This window comes from Solanum stenotomum, chromosome 11, assembly GCF_019186545.1.
Source record: "Solanum stenotomum isolate F172 chromosome 11, ASM1918654v1, whole genome shotgun sequence".
Lineage (NCBI taxonomy): Eukaryota > Viridiplantae > Streptophyta > Magnoliopsida > Solanales > Solanaceae > Solanum > Solanum stenotomum.
This window is the reverse complement of record NC_064292.1, coordinates 43,617,951-43,638,761: the sequence shown is the minus strand read 5'-3', so window position 1 is coordinate 43,638,761 and position 20,811 is coordinate 43,617,951. Positions and strand designations below refer to the sequence as shown.

General features: G+C 34.5%; 2 protein-coding genes across 2 annotated transcripts; both read right to left on the bottom strand.

Annotated features, from left to right (window-relative positions):
- Nucleotides 1-16,942: 16,942 nt before the first annotated feature.
- Nucleotides 16,943-18,695, bottom strand: LOC125844543 (disease resistance protein Roq1-like). The gene is made up of 2 exons (XM_049523851.1): nt 17,947-18,695; nt 16,943-17,787 (listed from the first exon to the last, which is right to left on the bottom strand). The coding sequence occupies exons 1-2, from the start codon at nt 18,217-18,219 to the stop codon at nt 17,458-17,460; spliced, it is 603 nt and encodes a 200-aa protein (XP_049379808.1). The 5' UTR covers nt 18,220-18,695; the 3' UTR covers nt 16,943-17,457.
- A 419-nt stretch (nt 18,696-19,114) lies between these two features.
- On the bottom strand, nt 19,115-20,480 carry LOC125844544 (disease resistance protein RUN1-like). Its single transcript, XM_049523852.1, has 2 exons — nt 20,171-20,480; nt 19,115-19,497 (listed from the first exon to the last, which is right to left on the bottom strand). Exons 1-2 carry the CDS (start codon nt 20,194-20,196, stop codon nt 19,209-19,211), a joined length of 315 nt encoding a protein of 104 aa, XP_049379809.1. The 5' UTR covers nt 20,197-20,480; the 3' UTR covers nt 19,115-19,208.
- Between the last annotated feature and the right edge of the window lie 331 nt (nt 20,481-20,811).

Sequence of the window (20,811 nt, the reverse complement as noted above, 5' to 3'; positions counted from 1 at the left end):
GAAAGAGTCCCAATCGATCTATTCTCATAAATGTCCATGGATCGCCGTCCACACCTAGCCAATCAATGTAAGTCCTTGGAACCGAATCGAAAATCAAATTCAAATCGCAAAGCAAAACTAGTGTCGTCGACGTAACTCTTGAAGCTGTAACATCGGGGAAATAAGAATAACTATCATCGGAGCAAACGTATAGCCTAGCTAAGGCCCAAACTATCAGGCGCAAGTCTGCTACACCAGTCTATAGGGATCTAAGTCGGCCGAGCGGCGTCGGGGCAAAACTAATGCCTATCGGATCCGAATCATGTATTTCTAAGGCAAGCCCTAGTCAAACCTAAACTAAGGCCCAAATGCTTCAACAAATAGTCATCGAGCATAGAAGTACTCCACATAGCAAAGAGGGATAATTAATAACACAAAGCATGCTCACAGTTACCCGATAATTCCCAAAATAGGTCGAAAACATGATTTCTTAACACCTATGCAAGATTCAATAACTACCCAACCCAAATCCCAACTAATCAACATGCATTCACATTCTCGAGCTCAATCTAAGAGAGGGAAACCGTAGCCTACCATACTGTCACGCCCCGAGCCTACACCCTAGACGTGGCCGGCACTCGAAGACCATTGCTGGTCCCCAAGCGAACCCTCATCCTGGCTGACTCCAAGCGGAATACTAACTTAAGCACACAAGAGCTTAAAACTGAAAAAGAGTTTATAAACTCAACTTTACAAATCTTTAACTCAAAAGAAAACTCTGTATAATAGAATATATATATACAACTCGCCATAAAAGGCAATTTTAGTCTTCAAAACATTTAACAAAATAAATAAAGAAACTTCTGAAACTCTATTGTCTATCTATGAAGCCTCTAACTGATAAAGATGGAAGCCGGGACAAGACCCACGACCTCCTAACAACTGATACAACTGAAAGGTAAATGAAATCCTCTGGAAGCAAAGAGGCTTGTCATAGCTAACTGGAACTCCCGGATGCATCAACGAATCTCTTGTTGATGATCCTGAATACCTGTGTCTGCATCATAAAAAGATGCAGGCCAAATGGCTCAGTACGTGGAATGTACGAGTATGTAAGCTGGAAAGCTAAACAACATAGGCTAGAAGAAAAACTGGAATAAACTGAATAACTTACCTCTTTTCAAACTTTCTCAACTCAAGGAATACTCAAAACTACTCAAACTTACTCAACTCAGAAGATAGATACTGCACTCAGAGACAGATACTCAACTCAAAGAGATATACTCAACTCAAAGATAAATACTCAACTCAAGATAGATACTCAACTCAAGATATATACTCAACTCAAAGATATATACTTAACTCAAGATATATACTTAACTCAAAGATACTTAACTCAAGGATACTCGACTCTTGAATAACTGAACTCAACCTGACTGACTTCTTTCAATATAAGGCAATTTAATACAAGTGCGATATAAAGAAAGACTGTTTAAAACATGCTATAAACTCTGTGTGTATACAAGGATACAATAAGCCTGAGATGTATATAGAAATACAATTGAACTGATGTATATAAAATACAATAATTTCTGTGTATAAAAATACAACAACTGCTGTGGGAGTTTCTCTAACCGACAACCATTACATAAGAGCTATAGTGATGATACAGCGATCGACCTCACGCTGCCAGAGCATCTTATACCCGGCCAAAGGTATAAGACCTGAACTGCCTAATGGATCCACTAGTCTAATATGAAAAGGATTCATCTAAAAAGTATGATTTTTTTCTACCCATGGTGGCTAACATGGTTCTATGGGGGCTGTGGGTTCTTTGAACGCTCCCCCAATTCGGTGCTCGATACTACTCCCAAAAATGTACTGGCTCTTATGTTTTTAAAACATATGTTTTCCTGCTGATATGAGATAATTACTCAAAAACTAGCCCGAAGGCTCTTTTGGAAATCTCAGTTTCCAACCTTGTTTAAATGTAAAAACATTTCTTTAAAACTTCTTTGGGAATACATAGTTCCCTAATAACTTTGAGAAAATGAACTCAACTCTTACTCTTTACTTTACTTGAAACTCTTTACTTTACTTGAACTCTTGGCTTGATGTGAAACTCTTAACTTAACATGAAACTCTTAACTTTTGACTTGACTTGAAACTCAATACTTTTCACTCGACTTGAAACTCTATACTTAACTTGAAACTCTATACTAACTTGGAACTTGAGCCTTAGAATGAAGTTAAAACGTTCAATGAAGACTCTTGAAAAGTTTGAAGACTTGCTTTGACTTACTTAACTTCTAAGCTTAATTTCTAACTTCACTTGACTTGGAAACTAACTTCACTTGAATTGGATTATGAACTCAAGGGTAATGATTTGTGTTTGGAAAGACCCCATGATGATTAGGAATAATTTAGGACAGCTAGACTTAAGAAAAAAAATTCAAAATTTAATTCTAAAAACAGAACAGATTCTGTTCACAGAGGGAACACAGCTGCAACGCAGACTTGCTTCAGGCAAGCTGCCCAACTTTTCTCCTTCATGTTGCCAACTCTAAACCCTCTCAACCTCAAAGGTTCTTTTCCCAAACACTTGGGGTCATAAACCCCTCAACATACAGTGGATTCCACTAAAAAAAACGCAACCAGATCTTGTCCCCAAATTAGCAAGAACTTCAACAACACAACCAACAACTTCAACAACCAAAATAAATCTTTTCTTGGAATTAAAAACGAGTTGGTGTGTGGGGGTATGAACCAACCAACACTAAGGATCATAAAATCCCTCAATATACAATAGGTTTCAGCTCAAGAACACAACCAAATCATGTCCCACAACCAACAATAACTTCCACAACACAATTAACAACATCAACAACAACTAACAACTTCAACAACAAATCCAATCTTTTCTCAAATCATAAAATGAGCTTGGTGTGTGGGGGAAAGGATCAACCCACACTAAAGAACTCACATACCTTGATAGGGATCACCCCCGACGAAATTCCACGACGGAAATTGTTGATCTCCTCTTTCTCCTCTTCTTCTCCTCTTCTTCTCTTCTTCACTCTCAAGAACCCTAACTTTCTCTCTTTTAAAATGGAAAAAAAATGATCCACAAACAGCCTAACACAACAATATAACCTCAAAAGAAATGATTTGTGAAAAGACCAAAATGCCCTTAAATTTTCGGACGGACTCCCTGCCAACTGCCCAACTTTCAAAAGGCATAACTCGCTCATACAAACTCGGAATCGAGTAAACTCGGTGGCGTTGGAAAGATCGTTCCACAAGCTTCACAACCATAACTGGAACTACTCCTAACCCATCCTGAGCTAGGAGTTACGACTGCTCAAAGTTGGCCAAAAACTCACTGATTTCCACACTTAGCCAAATTTTCCAGATTCTGAATTTTTCCAAAAAAATGACTACTTCAAATTTCAAGCTTTTCCATAGTTATTTCAAATTGCTGGATGTTACACATACATATTCTCAACATATGTCCATATACAACTCATGCTTAACTTTAAAAGAACACATGTCATTTCATAACCATATGACCTCTACTTAATATAACCTTAAGACACGCTTGAGTGAGACAAGACGTGACCGCCCATACAACCTCTTCAAGCACAATTAAGTGTTTCCCAAGATTACCTTAGATAAGGACATTTCCTTTACAACATAACATCAATAGACCAACATTCTTTAAGAAACCATTTTGGAGACATTCAAGCACATGAGGGGACTTTCACATGATAGTCATTAGACTTAGGGAACTCACTTTAGTATCTTCAAAGCCTACTCGTGTTGTGTGTAGATAGCATCCCATACTACTACTACCTACACGTTGTACAACATATCCAATAACTAGAGTGCACCTCCCACATGATGGGAATAGGCATAACCGACATAGACCATACTAGCTAGGTATGGAATCCAGAGTCTATCCTACTCCGTGGAGGTTGTTCTATTTGCCAAAGGTAGAACTAGTAAGCAACCCATGTAGGCACATGGTTTAGGGGATGTTCAAGGAAGTTCATTGTGCCCTAGTCTCATACTTAAGTAGGGCCACCATCTTAACCATATCCACTCGGTGCTAGCCTTGTTTCCCATAGAGTATTTTCATTCACATATGTACTAGAGAGGGTTCCTTTTCTAGTTCAACCAACTCATAGTATCTCTTCCCAAGAAAGGCCTCATTTCTTAGTTATGGCCAATCAAGGTTCATAAGGATAACTCATTTGACTTTCTTAGATAAGGGTTTTCACGCCGTTCCGGCTCTATCCATCTCTAAGTCTATCATTTCACTCAAGAAGAAAGTCATTACCCCTAGGGTTCACCACTTAAAGGTTTCACATTTACTTAGGAAAGCTAGACTTATGAAAGGGCACCATTTCTTAGTTCTGCCGATTCAAGTCTTGGCCTAGAATTCCTCTTTTAGCATTTATAGAAAGGGCACCATTTCTTAGTTTTGCCCACTTCACACATTCATGCATTCAAGACTTTAAGTAACAAGGGGGGACACTTTAGTCTACCAGCCAAGTCACAACATTTTCATTTAAGGATACTTTATAATCCAACATCATTTCATATATACATCATGAGAAATCATACTTTAACTCACAATGCTATCCACTTTACATAGGATCATTACAAGATCACATAAAACTCATTCACATCATACCTTCACATATAGCTTCACATAAAACTCATTCACATCATACCTTCACATATAGCTTCACATAAAACTCATTCACATCATACCTTCACATATAGCTTCACATAAAACTCTACATATAGCTTCATATAGGACTTTACATATAGCCTCATATGTATATAATAATACAACAATATAATAACATTTATATAATGCCCTTCATGGCCTCAATTCACAATAATACAACAAATAACCACCTCCACCAAAGGTGGATCAAACCAATCAATAACAATTATATCAATACTAAGAGATTAAGCCATCTTACCGTTCTCCAAAGCCATAACCAACATTACTCAATTCCCTACTAATTCAACATTATTCATAAAGTAGGTCAAATTACCATCCTTTCCAAGCCACCTTCACCATTCTCATGATCAAACAATTCACAATAGAAAGCATAGGTAATCATGGTATTCAACTATACCATTTAAGCTACGCATAAGCCCATAATCAGCATGAAGACAAATTCACAATTTTTGCCCATTCAAGGCCAACATCCCACATCCTTCAATTCAATAAAAATTCTTAACAATTCACATATATAATACCATATATGAACAACCATACCATACTAAACACAATTTTTATAACCATCTACTCAAAATCAATACACCCACTTTATGGTGAAATTTAGAGAATTTGAGAAAACATGGTTCATGGGGATTTCTTTCTAAAAACCATTAATAATCATTAATAACAAAATAAATCATCATTTAGAACCTTTTTTTTAATGCAAGAACCCATGCTAGAATCGAAATTAGGACTTTAGGATTTTTGAAGAACTTTGAAAATACTTTGAATTAGTTCTTTGATTGAAAAAGGAATCAAAGATAAAGAGTCCCCATACCTTAACTAAGAATCCCCAAGCAATTTGAGAAAGAACCACCTTAAAATCGTCAAACCCTAGCTCCTAGTTCTTGACCTTCTTCAATGGAGGATTGTAGAGAAAGATATTTGAAAGGAGGTGGGTTTCTTTCTTTATTCTAATTGGAGTGACTTAAATGAAAGAACTTTGGTCAAAAAAGGGCATTATAATTGCTAGGAAAGGCAAAGAATAATAGGAACTCAACTTAGGAAAAGAATTAAGGACCCACAAAGTTAAACTTAAAAGTGTTCACTAAACCCGTCTAAACTCGTCCTTTTGGACAGTGCTTCACTATTTCGGGCATAACTTTTTACTCCAAGGTCGGAATTGTGCAAACTCGGTGGCGTTGGAAAGAGGACTCAGAGACCTTTAATTGTAGGTAAAGGTCCACCTAATTCATTTTGAGCTAAATGATATAACCATTAAAAGTTGACCCTTACAACTCACTAGTTCAAATGTCTAGTTTCCGGACGTCACAGTCATTTCTCATCATTTCATCAAGTTCTCAACTCCAAACTCACAAGTGAGGCTCTAGTTTCACTAGTTCATTTTTTGGGTCGTTACATACCCGAGCCAACCATGTATACATATTTCTTACCATACGTGAAACCCGAGCCAACTGTTAATATATATCAGGTGTGGTACCCGAACCAACAGAGAGATATCATGTACATGTGTGGTACCTGAGTCAATCGTTAATATGTACCGACGTGGTACCCGAGTCAATCATATATATATATATATATATATATATATATCGTACCAGGTATGGTACTTGAGCCAACTGTTAATATATATATCAAGCGTGGTATCAGAGCCAACCAACAATCATAACCACAATCATTATGAATACAAATCACACTTTTACACCAAGTATACACATTCATCGCATGCGATTAATAATAGTAATACCTTTCAATTTATACTCCTTCCATTTCCCTAGCCATACGGTAATACTAATGAAGCAGCTAGCAAACACATATAACATAAATGGAAGTCAAACAACAATTACTTACCCAAAAAGGTTCTTTCCCAAATATTTTTCGCTAAAAAATCGATTATCCACAATTCACCTTTTCTAGGATAACACACAACAATTATCATACGATTAACGTTATCTAATCAAGTCAATTATCAACCTAAATAACAATCAACCACACATTTAACCAATCAGACTCTGTGTCTGAAGGTATAACATGCAAAATCCCGACAATTCACAAGGTATTATGCAATTAAAGACAGGTCTAATTACACAGTTAAGCCTAGCATACATAGACGCCAAACAGTTGTTGGACAATTCTGAACATGAGCTTTTAGCTCCGTGGGGTGAATCCTAACGGATGTAGACAAACATTTCATGGATTTTAGCCTTCCTTACACAAATTTCCTCCTCTCCGCTATCTCCAAGCTTGAAGCAGTTTAGGAGAATGTTTGAAGTAGTCCTAGTCTATTTTACCACTGAAGAAGGGGAGAAATACTAAAAGAATATGTATTTTTGAGTTTCTGTCCCGTCTGACTCGCTGTTGCGGCTGGTACGTCATCACTAGGAGTGGCAAACGAGCGAGTCGAGTCGAATATGAACCGATCGAAAATGAGTTAAATAAAAATGGGTAAAACACTCAACTCGACTCATATTTTAAATGGGTAAAAACGAGTTACCCAATGGGTAATATGGGTATCCATATTTACCCATATTATTATAGGGATAATGTAAAAAGCTTCAAAAGCAAAAAATACTCTTCAACCCACACCCCCACCCCACCACACCCCATCTCCACGAAAAAAAATACTTAGAACTTTTAAATTTAACCTACCCACCCCTAATGCCTCAAAAATTATTATTTTTTACTACTCCGACTCCCCCCCCCCCTCCCACCCACCCACCTCAAAGCCTAAAAATTAAATTTATTTTTTACTACTTTGATCACCTTACCACCACTACCCCCCCCCCCCACCCACCCCCAACGCCTAAAAAATTAAATTTATTTTTACTATTTTGATCATCCCCCCCCCTCCAGCCCCCACGCCCTTAAATTTTTGTATTAAAAAAAATCTTTTTTACCACCCCATCCCCTACCTCCCCCCCACACCCCATCCCAAAAAAAATGTGAAATTTTTTAAAACTTTTTTATAAAAAAACATAAAAAAAAAATAAAAAATTTACCACCCCACCCCACCCCTACTAGTTCCCCCCGCCTCCCTTCCCCCTATCTCAAAAAAAATGTAAAAAGCTTTTTTTACCACCCACCTCTAATCACTTTTCTTTCTTTTATGAATGCACATTTTTTATCCATATTACCCATTTAACTACCCACTTTTAAATGGGTAAATATGAGTATTACTCGTTTTTATCCATTTTTAAATGAGTTGGATATCCAACCCATTTAAAATGGGTAAATATGAGTGGATACCCATATAAATTACCCATTTTGCCACTTCTAGTTACCACAGTGACACTGCCATAGCATAAGTATTCTCTCTATAGATGAATGGCGTTAATCCGGGTCAATTTCATATTCCAAAAGTTTTATCATGTCACCCCAATTTTAAATTAACGACGTATCTTAAAAAATTACTGAAATTTCACACGAAGTGCATTGAGTAACGACATAACAAGTCGTTACCATCACTTATTTATCTTATTTGTCAAATTTATCGCTCTTGAATTATTATTGTGTTTCTAGTTAAGTTGTGCTTTTGGTTAGCCATTTATATTGCTTATTTATTAGAGTTTAATATTGATAGAGGTTGACACTCATAAGACATAAATGGAACATTGTGCATAGGAAAGTAAGATATGCAAAGTTAAAACCTCTTTTGCAATTATGGTACAATTCTACGTCACATGTTTCTCCTATAAAGGCTGCTTATATGATACATTAACATAGAATTCTCGATAACTATGTGTACTTTATATATCTTATTGATAAAACTTATAAGTTTTTGTATTAATAATTCAAGTCAAGTATTCATAATGTTTCACATAACCGTAAGTGTCTTTATTTGAAATTCTTAAAAGTCATATGACATTTTTGTCATATATGTGTTATAAATGAGAATAATTCATCATAGTATAGTCACACTTATTTATTTGATCACATAGCGACATAGCCATAAAGATAAAATAAAGAACTAGCACTTGAATAGGTAGATATCATGCTTAAAGAAGTTAACTGATAAATGAAGATTTCTATATATATAAAAAAGTAAGTGAACAAGAGAATGCTCTTGGCGTATGTTTAGCTCCATTTTCTAACATGCACCAAGCTTCATTATGATGGAGAAACGAGGCTGAGGAAGACTACAGAAGGAGGGATGAATAGAGGAAACAAAAATGAAAACTCATACACCACCTACGGGAGGATCAAGTGAAGTGTATCAAGAATGAGTAAGACAAGGTGTTGGTGGAAGAAACCTTCATCAAGCAAAGATGACAAACATACTTCCACAAACTATTAAATGAAGGAGGGAACAAAGACATTGTATTGTGTGAATTGACTCACTCTGAAAGACTTCAGAACTTTGGATATTGTAGGCCAGTGTTTTAAGATTGATGAGCTAAATGTGTTATTAGTAGGATGAGTAGGGGAAGAGTGATCGAACTCGATGAGGTTTTAGTTGAATTTTGGAAGAGCGCAGATAAGGTAGAAATGTAGTGGTAAATCGAGTTGTTTAATGTTATTTTTAAGACGGCGAAAATGCTCGACGAATAAAGGTGGAGTATAATGATATCATTATACAAGAATAATAATAATATTCAAAACTGTACCAATTACAGAGGTATCAAATTGCTAAGCCACACTATGAAAGTTGAGAGAGAATGGTGAAGATGATGTCAAGGTGAAGGGTGTCCATTTATGATAATCAATTTGGATTCATGCAAGTACGATCGACTATTGAAGTCATCCATGTAATATGGAGATTGGTGGAGAAATATAAGGGACAAAAGAGATCTTCAAATGGTGTTCAGTTACCTTGAAAAACCTATGACAAAGTCCTGAGAAATGTCCTGTAAAGGTCTTTGGAGGCTAAAGGTGTCCCGATGATCTATATTACGGTGATAAATGATAATTTGATGAAGCTAAGACTCGGGCTAGAATGGTGGTAGGTGATTCAAAGCACTTCCCAATTGAGATGGGGATCCATCAGGGATCAATTCTTAGCCCATTTATATTTGTTTTGGTGATGGATGAGTTGACGTGGTCAATTCCGGAGGAGGTTCCAAGATGCATATTATTTGCATACGACATAGTGCTAATTGATGAGACATAAGACAAATTAAAGTTAATGTTGATTTGGAGGTTTGGAGACAAACTCTAGAGTCCAAAGAGTTCAGGTTGAGCAGGATCAAAATAAAATATTTGAGTACAAATTCAGTGTTGAGTTGGATAAAACGGATGTGAAAGTAAGGTTTGCCACACAAACTATTCCCAAGAGAGAAAATTTACGTATTGAGTCTGTAATTCAGAATAGTAGGGGTATTGACGATGATGTCAAACATCGTATGGGGGTGGCATGGATGAAATAAAGGCTTGCCTCTAGAGCATTGCGTGATAAAAATGTACCACCTAAATTTAAAGGTAAGTTTTATAGAGTGGTAATTAGACCGTCCTTGTTGTATAGGTTGGAGTGGTGAATAGTCAAAAACTCACACGTTCAAAAGATACATGTTGCAGAGATGAAGATGTTGAGAAGGATATGTGAGCACACTAAGAGTGACAAGATTAGGAATGAGGTTATCTGGGGAGAGGGTGAGAGTGACTTTTGTGGCAAACAAGATGAGGGAAGTGAGATTGAGATGGTTTGAGCATATGCATAGAAGGTGCGTTGATGCCCCAGTGAAGAGGTGCGAGAAGTTGGTTGTAAAGGGTACGCAGAGGGGTAGAAGTAGACAGTAAAAGTATTGGGAAGAGGTGATTAGACATGACATAGCACAACTTCAAAGTGTTGAGGACATGATTCTAGATAAGAACGAGTGGACTTCGCGTATTAGTATAGAATGTTAGCAGAGGTAAAGTGTTGCCTTGCCTTGCATAAGTGTATGCTTGTTAGTGCCGGTCATAGTACTAGTCGTACCCTGGTAATTCTTGTCATAAGTTGTTAATTGCATGTATTTCGATTATCGTACTAGTTTGTGTTGCTATTGTCTTTTTCTTATAGACTTAACACTATTTTTCTTATTAATTGTCATGCTTTGGTCATTGGTTTCTTCTTATTATACTTGGGTGCATTTGAGCAGATGATCTTTTGGAATCAACCTCTCTACCTCCACGAGGTAGTGGTAAATTTTGCACACACTCTATCCTCTCTAGACCCACTTAGTGAGATTTTACGGAATTTGTTGTTGTTGTTGTTGTAAATTCATTTTAGGTATTCCCATGTATGTAAAATTCCAAAAGATGCACACATACAACATTTCCCATAAATAATAAAAATTGATATTTTTTCCTCTTTTTCATTATATACACATACATATGGTTATAACATACACATACATATACTTTTTTCATAACATGAAAAATAATTAAATATTTTTTGAATAAGAATTAAAATTCAAAATACTATTTTTACAATTTTTTTTAATAAAAGTGAGAACCTTGTAAACGTATATTCAATTTAAAAAGTTGTTCTGATTATAAAAATAGAAATTAATTTTATAGAAATAAAGTTCTCAATACTATTTTATATTCAAATAAATTTTAAAATTAATTTTAATAAAATTTCACTAATAAAAATTAAACTAAAAAATTTATAAACAGACACTGACACGCATAAACACACACAAAGAAATGCAAAAATAGAAACTTAATACACATTATATTAAAATAACCATTGTAAGAAATAAAGTTGATATTAATGAACTTAAGTTAAATTCAATAATAAGATGATATAAAATTAATAAAGTTATAGGTGAAAACATAACAAAAATAAAATAAAATATATAAAAATGTATTACATGAATGAGAATTGAAAAAAATTACTGCATCTAATATTTGATCAGTTTTTTTTTTTACAAATTATGTGGCGCAGAACGGAGAGTGATAAAAAAACAAATTATACTATATAGGACAGAGCAGAACAGGTTGAAATCAGTGGGTTTGTATGAATTTACCCCACAACCGGCTCGTCCATTTGTCATTCCTACGAGAATGCGATAATGTAAATAAAAATGTGTTGTATACCTCTCTTTACATGAGTTTTGAACATGTTGGTGTTAATTTCAAATAAGAAATAGATTACTCTATCTGTACTATTTACGTGACACACTTTACTTCCGATTTTATTCCAAAGAGTGTGACACCATTTGAGTTTTGGAATTATATGATCTTATCATCCATATTTTATCTTAATTCGTGAATAGTTTTCATAGAAAATATTCAACGTCAGTGTAAGAAAAAGAAAAGAGAAAATGGCCAAATGACCCCCTAATCTATTAGTCAATTTCCAACTACACACCAATAATTCACGGGGGTCCTATTATCCCCCTGAACCTTTTATTTTCAATATTTTGTAGTCTTTAAACGCTGACATGTCCAAGCAGGTGAATGCACTTTTCTTAGGCACGTAAGAACCTATCTAAAGCATATAATCTGCATTTTAAATCCACGTGTAAGATTAAATCAGCCTAAAATTAAGGCTGCCAGCTGTAGCTTGCATTTTTTGGCTATTTTCTAAAAAAAAATCTTCTTTCTTCTTCCTCTTTTCTGTCATTTTCAAGGCTTAAGTTTTATCATTTTCCATTTCAAAGCTTCTAATGGTATCTTTCATTTGAAAGTCTGATGTTGTGGGGATTCGTAATCCTCTCTAATGCTCTCCGATTTCAAATTTAGTGTTCGAAATTTTTCTCCCCTATCAAAAATTATAAAAAATTTGGGTATCGAGATTCATCGATAATGTTTGAAATTTCTTCTCCTAGTCGATGTCCATAATATAAGTTATTTCCCTCTTCAACTCATAAATATAAAATCGCAGAAAACATACACGCATTATTTTCCTCCTCTCTCTAAGAAGAAGAATCATGAAAATGCTTTTCTCCTCTCCATCACTAGATCTACCCCACAAGATTAAAAAAATTGTCATTTTTACTCACTTGGGTCACCATAACTAGGGGTGTAAATAGGTCGGTTTGATTTGGTTTTTCATTAAAAAAAACTAAACCAATTATGTCGATTTATTAAATCTAAAAACCAAATCAAACTACATAAAGTTGGTTTTTTTGGTTTTGGCTTTAGTCGATTTTTTCGGTTTTTTATAACTATACGGTGTTTGAAAAAGAGATCAAATATATTTTCACTTACCAAAAATGTTAAATGAATAGAAATTTTTGAAAAGACGGTAAAATTCACACGAGTACAATTTTTTTTTTGAAATATCAACAGTTATTATGTTAAATTAATATGATTAAAGGTTACATGCAAACTGAATACAAAACAAAATATTTACAAAGTAAATTGTTAACTTTGAATTTGAAAAACTATAACAATATAATTGTAACTTAGGATCTAAATACAAAATAAAATATTTACAAATTTTATAAGCCCAAATTTGAAATAAAATATATAAACACTGAAAACTATAAACTAACTAAAAATATAGTAACAAAGTAGATTATAAATAATATTTTTTATCTATAAATAAAATAAAATTATATATATATAATATTATGTCGGTTTGGTTTGTGTTCGGTTTGACTTTTTTTCTTTTAATGCCAAACCAAATCAAGAGTGATCGGTTTTTTTTTCCAATCGCCAAACCAACCAAACCAAACCACAAATCATTTTTTTTTGTTTGATTTGATTCGTCGGTTCGGTTTGACTTTATGATTTGACTTGTACACCCCTAACCATAACTATGTGTTCTTCTGCTAATAGAATAAGCTAAGCAAAAATGAATGTTTGAAAATTAATTCTTGAAATGGTAAAAAGTGAAGTACTAAGAAAAATCATTTCTGGATGTGCAATAATTACTTGTCATTGGAGTTGTAGAAGAAAGATTGATACACAATTGAATCATACATATTATTGGATAGTTTGAAATTAGAAATTTCATCCTAGTGGGCTCACTAGATCTGAAATACAAAGAAAAATAGAAGTGATAGGAGTGGGCCCCGCACGTGTATACAAACATGTGCATATATCTGGTTAATGAAAAAAGATCAGCATTTAAGGGTTATAAAATATCGAAAATAAAAGGTTCAAGAGGGTAATAGGACCCCCGTGAAGTATTAGTGTGTAGTTGAGAATTGACTAATATGTTAGGAGGTCATTCGACCATTTTCTCAAAAGAAAATGAAACAAAACAAATTTAACTCACCTCAATTCGTGAATAATTTTCCAGCTAAATTTAAATAGGAAAAGTGCCTAATATATCTCTTAATTTTCCGATTTAGAGTTAATATACCACTTATTATAAACATGCCCCACATATATCCTTACTGTTACTCAAATGACCCAGATATACCCCTTTGGTCTAAGGAAGTGAATACATTAATTATTTTTTAAAGTAATAATAATTATTTTTTAAATTTATTATTTTGATGGTCAAATTTAATTTTCACTCATTTTTTTGCAAAAATTATCATAGATGTCCAATTCTTTTTTTTTATTTACAGATACAAAAATAAATTACAATATAGCCGCAAAATATTTAGTTTTGATTAATTTATTTTTTTACCTTTTCTCTTTTTTTCATTCACACTTTTTTCTTTTTATTTCTCATACTTTTACACTAACAAATGAAAGAAAAAAACTAAATAAGAATAAAAAGCTCAAATAATGATAAACAAATAGTCTATACGAGAGATATTTAATACTCAAATTAACCATTGAATAAAAAAAGTTAAAAGAAAAATCACGTGTTAGAAAGATCAAATATATGCTGAACTTTGCTAGAAGGATCATATATAACCCTACATGGATTTCTTTTAAAATAATAGTAAATAAATAAATTTAAAATTATTATTTTTACTTCCATTAGTTGAAGAAGTATGTATAAGCTACTTTTGTAATGGTAAAAATATATATGATGTATTTTTGTAGCGATATGAATATACGTACACCATTTTTATAACAAGGCGTATATTATATCCTTTTCCCAATTTAAATTAACTAACTTTGATGCACGTGAAAGTGCTTTCTAACAAAGAATTTAGTCATATCAATCTTCGAAGAGTAAATCGTTGAGAACATATCGGGGGTGTCAAAAATGAGTCCAACTATAAGTAACTTGTCTAGAATTTTAAGGGTTGAACTCAAGATAATTTGAATCGGGTTCAATCTAAACTCATTCAAGCCTTAGCCCATTTTAAGAAAATCCTCAATCGAGCCCACATTTAATCTTCAATTTTAACCCGTTTTTAAGACTCTTTATTTTCCTTGATGGGGAAATTTACATAAATATACTATATTAAAAAAATATTTACCATTTATAGCAATAACATATTTTTTTCACTTGATCAATTTTAATACATTTATAATATAGTTTTAATACATATTACAAAGAACAATTTATTATTCACATATAATGCAAGTTTTATTGATGGATAATACATTTATCACACATTTTAATATACTTATAATACAATGTGTCAATTTCTTACCAAACAAACATAATATATTTTTAAAAAAAGTTATAATACATATATATTGCACACATAATTCACTTTTAATACATATTGCAGATTTAACATAGTATTGTTATGTATTGCTATAAATGGTAATAAATAAAAAGTATCGCTACAATCAGTAATTATTTATTAAAAGGTATCCATCCAAATAATTTTTCCTTGATGGTAATGTATATTTCTATATTGAAAGTATGAATTACTATATATATTATATCTTTTAGGATTTATCTATCCATTCGTAATTTTTTTTAAAATTTTTTTCTTGAGTCGAAATTCAAACTGTGGTTATAAAACTTAAATAACAATATATTAAAATTATTGAAATTAAGCAGATCAAATTGAGTGGGTCAAGACCCAACTCACTTTATGCCCATTTGAGCCCAAAGTAAATTTGAATGGGTCAGAACCCAATTCAATTTCTATTTCAACCCATTATAATATCTTCAATTTTAACCGAACCCGCTCATTTGACACCCCTAGAACGTACCTTCAAAGAGTAAATGGAATGACAATAAATTAAGTTACATCAAAAGTATAATGGTAAATAGTTTCGGGCCTCTTAAAAAAATAGTTTCACAAGTGTAAAAACAATACTTTTGCACCATAAGAAGGTAATCATTTAGCAAAACAGGGTGGGGTGGGGGCACAAACAAATTCAAAAAATGATATTATTCTTGTTTGAGCCGAGGTCTTATCGGAAACAACCTCTCTACATCACATATCTTATCGGAAACAGTCTGTCTACATCACATCTGAGGTAGGTCTTATCGGAAACAATGCTCTGTACTACCCTCCACAGACTCCACTGTGTGGGACTACACCGGGTATGTTGGTGTTTCATGTTTGAATTATTCTTGTTAGAAGAAAAGGTAGAATTATGTTAACTAAACGAGGAAGAAAATCTGCACTTCCATCTCACTATCCAGTGAAGAAGACACCAAATGCTATTATTCTTTCTACTAATATGAAAAAATATTAATAAGTTGAAATCAGACACCAAAACATATATATTATTCAAACATCTTACTTATCATTTACTTACCTTTCACATCATTTTGGGAAGACTCTAACAAAGAGCAAATTCTGATTATGTGGACTCGGAAATTCTTCGATGTCAAAATTAGCTGATTCTTGTTGTTCTTCCAGATTTATAATTCTCATCCCAACCTCCTTGATACTGAAACGCATTTTAGCTTCTCCCACACTGGCTGAAACCTCTATAACATCACCGGGTTGCAATGAGTTTCCGATATCCCAATAACTTAACCACATCATCCGCTCTTGATCACCTTCAGGAATACCTATGAACAAAGGATCTTGCTTCCAATTCATTATTCGCGACAAGTTAGTGATTGAAATGCATGGTAAAAATCCCTCGGATACAATTTCCTTACTCTCCGAACATGTATACACAAAGCAAAAACTTAAGCCACGAATTTGATGATTAACCAGCACCATAAATGATGAATGGAAAGGCTCACTTAACTTTGTGTTAAACCAACTTGGCATGTGTTCACTCAATAAAAATGTGGAGAAGATGCCGTTGCAGTAAAATCCTTGAGACAATAAAATTAAGCAGTTGCAGTATATTAGCATATTTATTATATATGCTTCAGTCAGTTTACATGCATAGAAACAAATACGAGTACCGTACCTGAGCTGGAAGCCTTTTAGGTGGGAGACACCGTATATTTGTCATATCATTGTTGCATTGGGTTGGAATACAATGTCTCGATGTCGAATCTTAATCTAAAAGCAACATTTCTAATCATTTCCAAGTTTGACAGACTCAAATATCTGAGAATTTCTTCATTTACATTTTCAAGAGGTTCTAACTTGAAATAAGAATCCATCTCAATCAGATTAGCACAATTTATGTAAAGTACGCCACATGAACTAGGTAGGCCACATACTTTCTCCAAGGATATACAATCATTTGCATCCACAGTGTCGACACCATTTGACAGTTGACTGCTTGATTTTAGCCTTGTACACGAAGTTAGTGACAGTTTTTCAAGTCTGCTAAGATGTATGATGCTCTCTGGGGGACAGGAAATTGGATTTCCGCTAAAGTTCAAGTCTTTCAGAACATTGAGCTTGCTTAAATCAACATGGAGAAATGCATTATCACCTAAATTGCAGTCAGAAAGTCCCAAAGTAACTAGAGAGGCTGGAAAACTGATTGGGGAAATTCTCCGACATACTTTCTCCTTCCTCAGCCACGACCACTGGACGGGATGCCATGGTAGGACATGCTTGCTAGTTACTATTTGGTTCATTCCAATTCCTATCAGCAATCTTGCCTGGCAAATCCATGGCCGCATATTCAAGATTACAGCAACCAGAAATATCAAGGGTCTCCAGTAATTTTAACATGCAAATACTTCTGGAATCCTCCTCAACTTTGTACAACCATTTAAGGTTTAACAGAGTGAGTCCCTCTAGATATCCGATAGAGTCGTCCACCTCTGTTAGATTTATACAGCGTTCAAGGATTAATTGTTCAAGTTTAGGAAGTTCTGAAAAATCAGGTGTTCTTCTAAGCTGATAAGAGTGGCTGAGATTGAGAAACTTTAGACATCTGATTAACTATGAATAGAACAAAGAAACGAAAAGACATGTTAGATGGCCAATTACAACAACAACAACATACCCAGTGAAATCCCACTAGGTGGGAGATGGCCAATTGATGACTTCAAAAATGAACGACACTGGAATAGATGATGACAAAGTGATTGGATAAAGTACCTTTGATCCTTTCGAAAGCTGTTTCAGGCTGCTGTATCGAAGGTCTAATGCAATGAGGCTTTCCAATGGCATGCCACTTGGTAGGGATTCTAACCGGAGGCTATGCCATGACAACCATCTTAACTTCTTGGGAAATTTCTTGTAACATCCACAGAGTTGTACATTGCTAAGCAATAAAAATTTTAGCTTGCACATTTTTATAAATGCGTCAGTTACCAAATCTTCATTTGGAACTCCCATGTTGTCTATGGTATGACTTGAGAAAATGGACATCCAGCTTCGTTCCGGTTGACCTCTTTGAGAATTATGCAGAAATTCTTCCAGTTTATGTTTTGTGCCATAATTTTCACTACAGATGGTTTAAAGAAAGGAAAAAGTCCCCCAGTGATCAAGATTCTTACAGTTTTGTTTTTCAATACATAAAAAGATTCTCCATGACGCCACAGTCTACTATGCCTCCCTGGCTCCTCAAGTGACTCCTGGCGAACAATTTTTCTTCCCATATCTTGAATCAATTGATGCATGACGAGATGACCGTTTAGTACTGACAAGAGATCCCTATCGATAAGGTTCTGGATTCCCACTACAGTGAAAATTTCACATTTATCTAGTATTTTGACAGCAAAATCTTTATCCTTCCTGAGAAAGAAACAGGCTATATGAAGGAATAAACTCTTATTATCATCATCTTCTAGAGATATTAATAACTGATTTTGAGCAGTTCAATAATCCGATTATTAGGAACAACTATTAATAACTGATTTTGAGCAGTTCAATAATCCGATTATTAGGAACAACTTTCAACTTATCTATTGTACTTTGCCATACATCCAGATTTTTTCCTGCCAGGGAAGAACCCAAAACTCTCAGTGCAAGTGGAATTCCTCCACACCGTTTCACGACTTCATTTGAACACTCAAGAAAACCTTCTACAGGATGTGGTTTTCCAAATGTATGCCAACTTAAGAGCTCTAAGGATTCATCTCTGTCAAGTGTCTCAACGCGATAAACCTTGTCAACTAGGTGAGGATTTAGAATACGCTTCTGTCGGGTTGTTATGACTATTTTACTTCCCGGGTAAAACAAACTTTTCATCCCCAAAACTGCATTAACTTGATCAGAGTCATCGACATCATCAAGAACAAGTAGGACTCTTTTTCCACTTACAGCATCCGAAATCTTTACAATTCCTTCATCAACACATGATACTCTTTCCTTGTCCTTTTTCAGAATGTCGGAAAGTATTTGCTTCTGCAACTTAACTAAGCCATTAGGTTGCTTGGAAACTTCTCTAATGCTAAGCACACAACTGCTGCTTTCAAAAACATGAAAGTTTGACATGTAGATGAATTTGGCCAGGTAGTCTTCCCTATGCCACCCATCCCGCAGACAACCAATAGGCCTACATCACTTGATCCATCTTGCATCCACGAGTTAATATGCCTAGCCCGGTGTTCTATGCCAATTAGGTGAGCTGTAGCATACAAACCTGACCGACTTATTCTAATTGTAACGACATTAACAATCTTTCGAATAAATTTTGACTCATGCCTGCAAATTTCAATGACAAGAAACAAGAAAAGTGAGATATAACTGAATTGAGTGTAAAATACTTTAGGTCATGAATGATGGATGACTCAGCCTTATTATGCAATATCTTTTGGTTGCAAGCAATACGAGAGTTCGTTTCTTCTCTAACGTTAAGATTTTAGATGAAGTGGTTCACATAGTTCAATATGGTAGTATCAAAGCACATAGAGATCATCCTCGATCGTTCAATTCTCACCCCAACCATCAATGAAAATGTAGCTACAGGTCTGGGGTGCTTTGACAGCGTTTCACATTAAATTAATAAATTATCTCGAATCTAATAATTCAAACTATAAGATGAAATGGTCACATGTTGCAAACCTGACATAACTAACAAAGGTGTCTTCTACTGAGTCGGATCAAGGATTTTAACTTTATAGGTTCGGATTAAAAAATCCCCCTAATTTACTGGGTCCGAATTCTAATTTAATGGGGTTTTCCAACACATATATAGAGTCTGAGCGAAAGCTACTATGGGCTCATTCACATTATTAAAACAAAATCTCTCAAATGAACTTAGCTCCTTCACTAGAGGTTTCGAGTTTGAGGTCTGGGAATCCAGATTAGTCCGACAAGTAGGTTGCGAATACCAAATGACTAAACATAATTGAGGAAGAAGTAGAGAGAAATTTACCCATCAGCTTGATTCTGCAATACCATTCCCCCAAAGTCAGAAATTTCAGCAAGTGCCTGTCTCCATCTTTCTACACTTTCCCTTCCACTGCTTTGTTCATGTCACCAATTTTTCCCTTGTGCTTCCTTATATCAGAAGGATCCACATCATAGAACACGGTTAGAATTGATCGATCTAATTTTTCTTTACACTTTAAAATCACATCAAGACATGATTGAGACAAGGCATATCCTTCCGTCAGAACGATTACGGATACCTTCCAATTTCGGTCGATGCCCTGTTTGAAGGTTTGTATTCAAGCTTGAATTAAAGCAGTGAAAGCCGTAGCAGTGTCTTCTTCTCCATTAACATGTAAAAAAGTTCAGACTCAATTAGTCTTGTCGAGCCCTGGAAGTACCAAGGAGTGAAGCTTGGAGGAATAAGGTACTGGTCTCGGTGGATCGGTGTTAGTGCTAGCTTAAGTTCGACCTGTTAGGTTACTAGCCCAACCCAATTAACTATTATTTTAAGGAAAAATTAGCAATTAAGTCATAATATCTAACATAATTAATCAAAACAACAATACTTTAAAATATTTATTTAAAATGTCAGAATGACAGTATTTTAGAAAATAATATGTATTCAGATTTTATTATTTAAAA

What these genes read in the sequence shown, in the direction of transcription:
- LOC125844543 (XM_049523851.1), bottom strand. Translation starts at nt 18,219, where the DNA reads ATGTCCATTTTCTCAAGTCATACCATAGACAACATGGGAGTTCCAAAT. An exon ending in AGCTTTCGAAAGGATCAAAG is followed by an intron (nt 17,788 to 17,946) that starts GTACTTTATCCA and finishes TTCTATTCATAG; the next exon opens with TTAATCAGATGTCTAAAGTT.
- LOC125844544 (XM_049523852.1), bottom strand. Translation starts at nt 20,196, where the DNA reads ATGGTATTGCAGAATCAAGCTGATGG. An exon ending in TTGCAGAATCAAGCTGATGG is followed by an intron (nt 19,498 to 20,170) that starts GTAAATTTCTCT and finishes TGAAATTTGCAG; the next exon opens with GCATGAGTCAAAATTTATTC.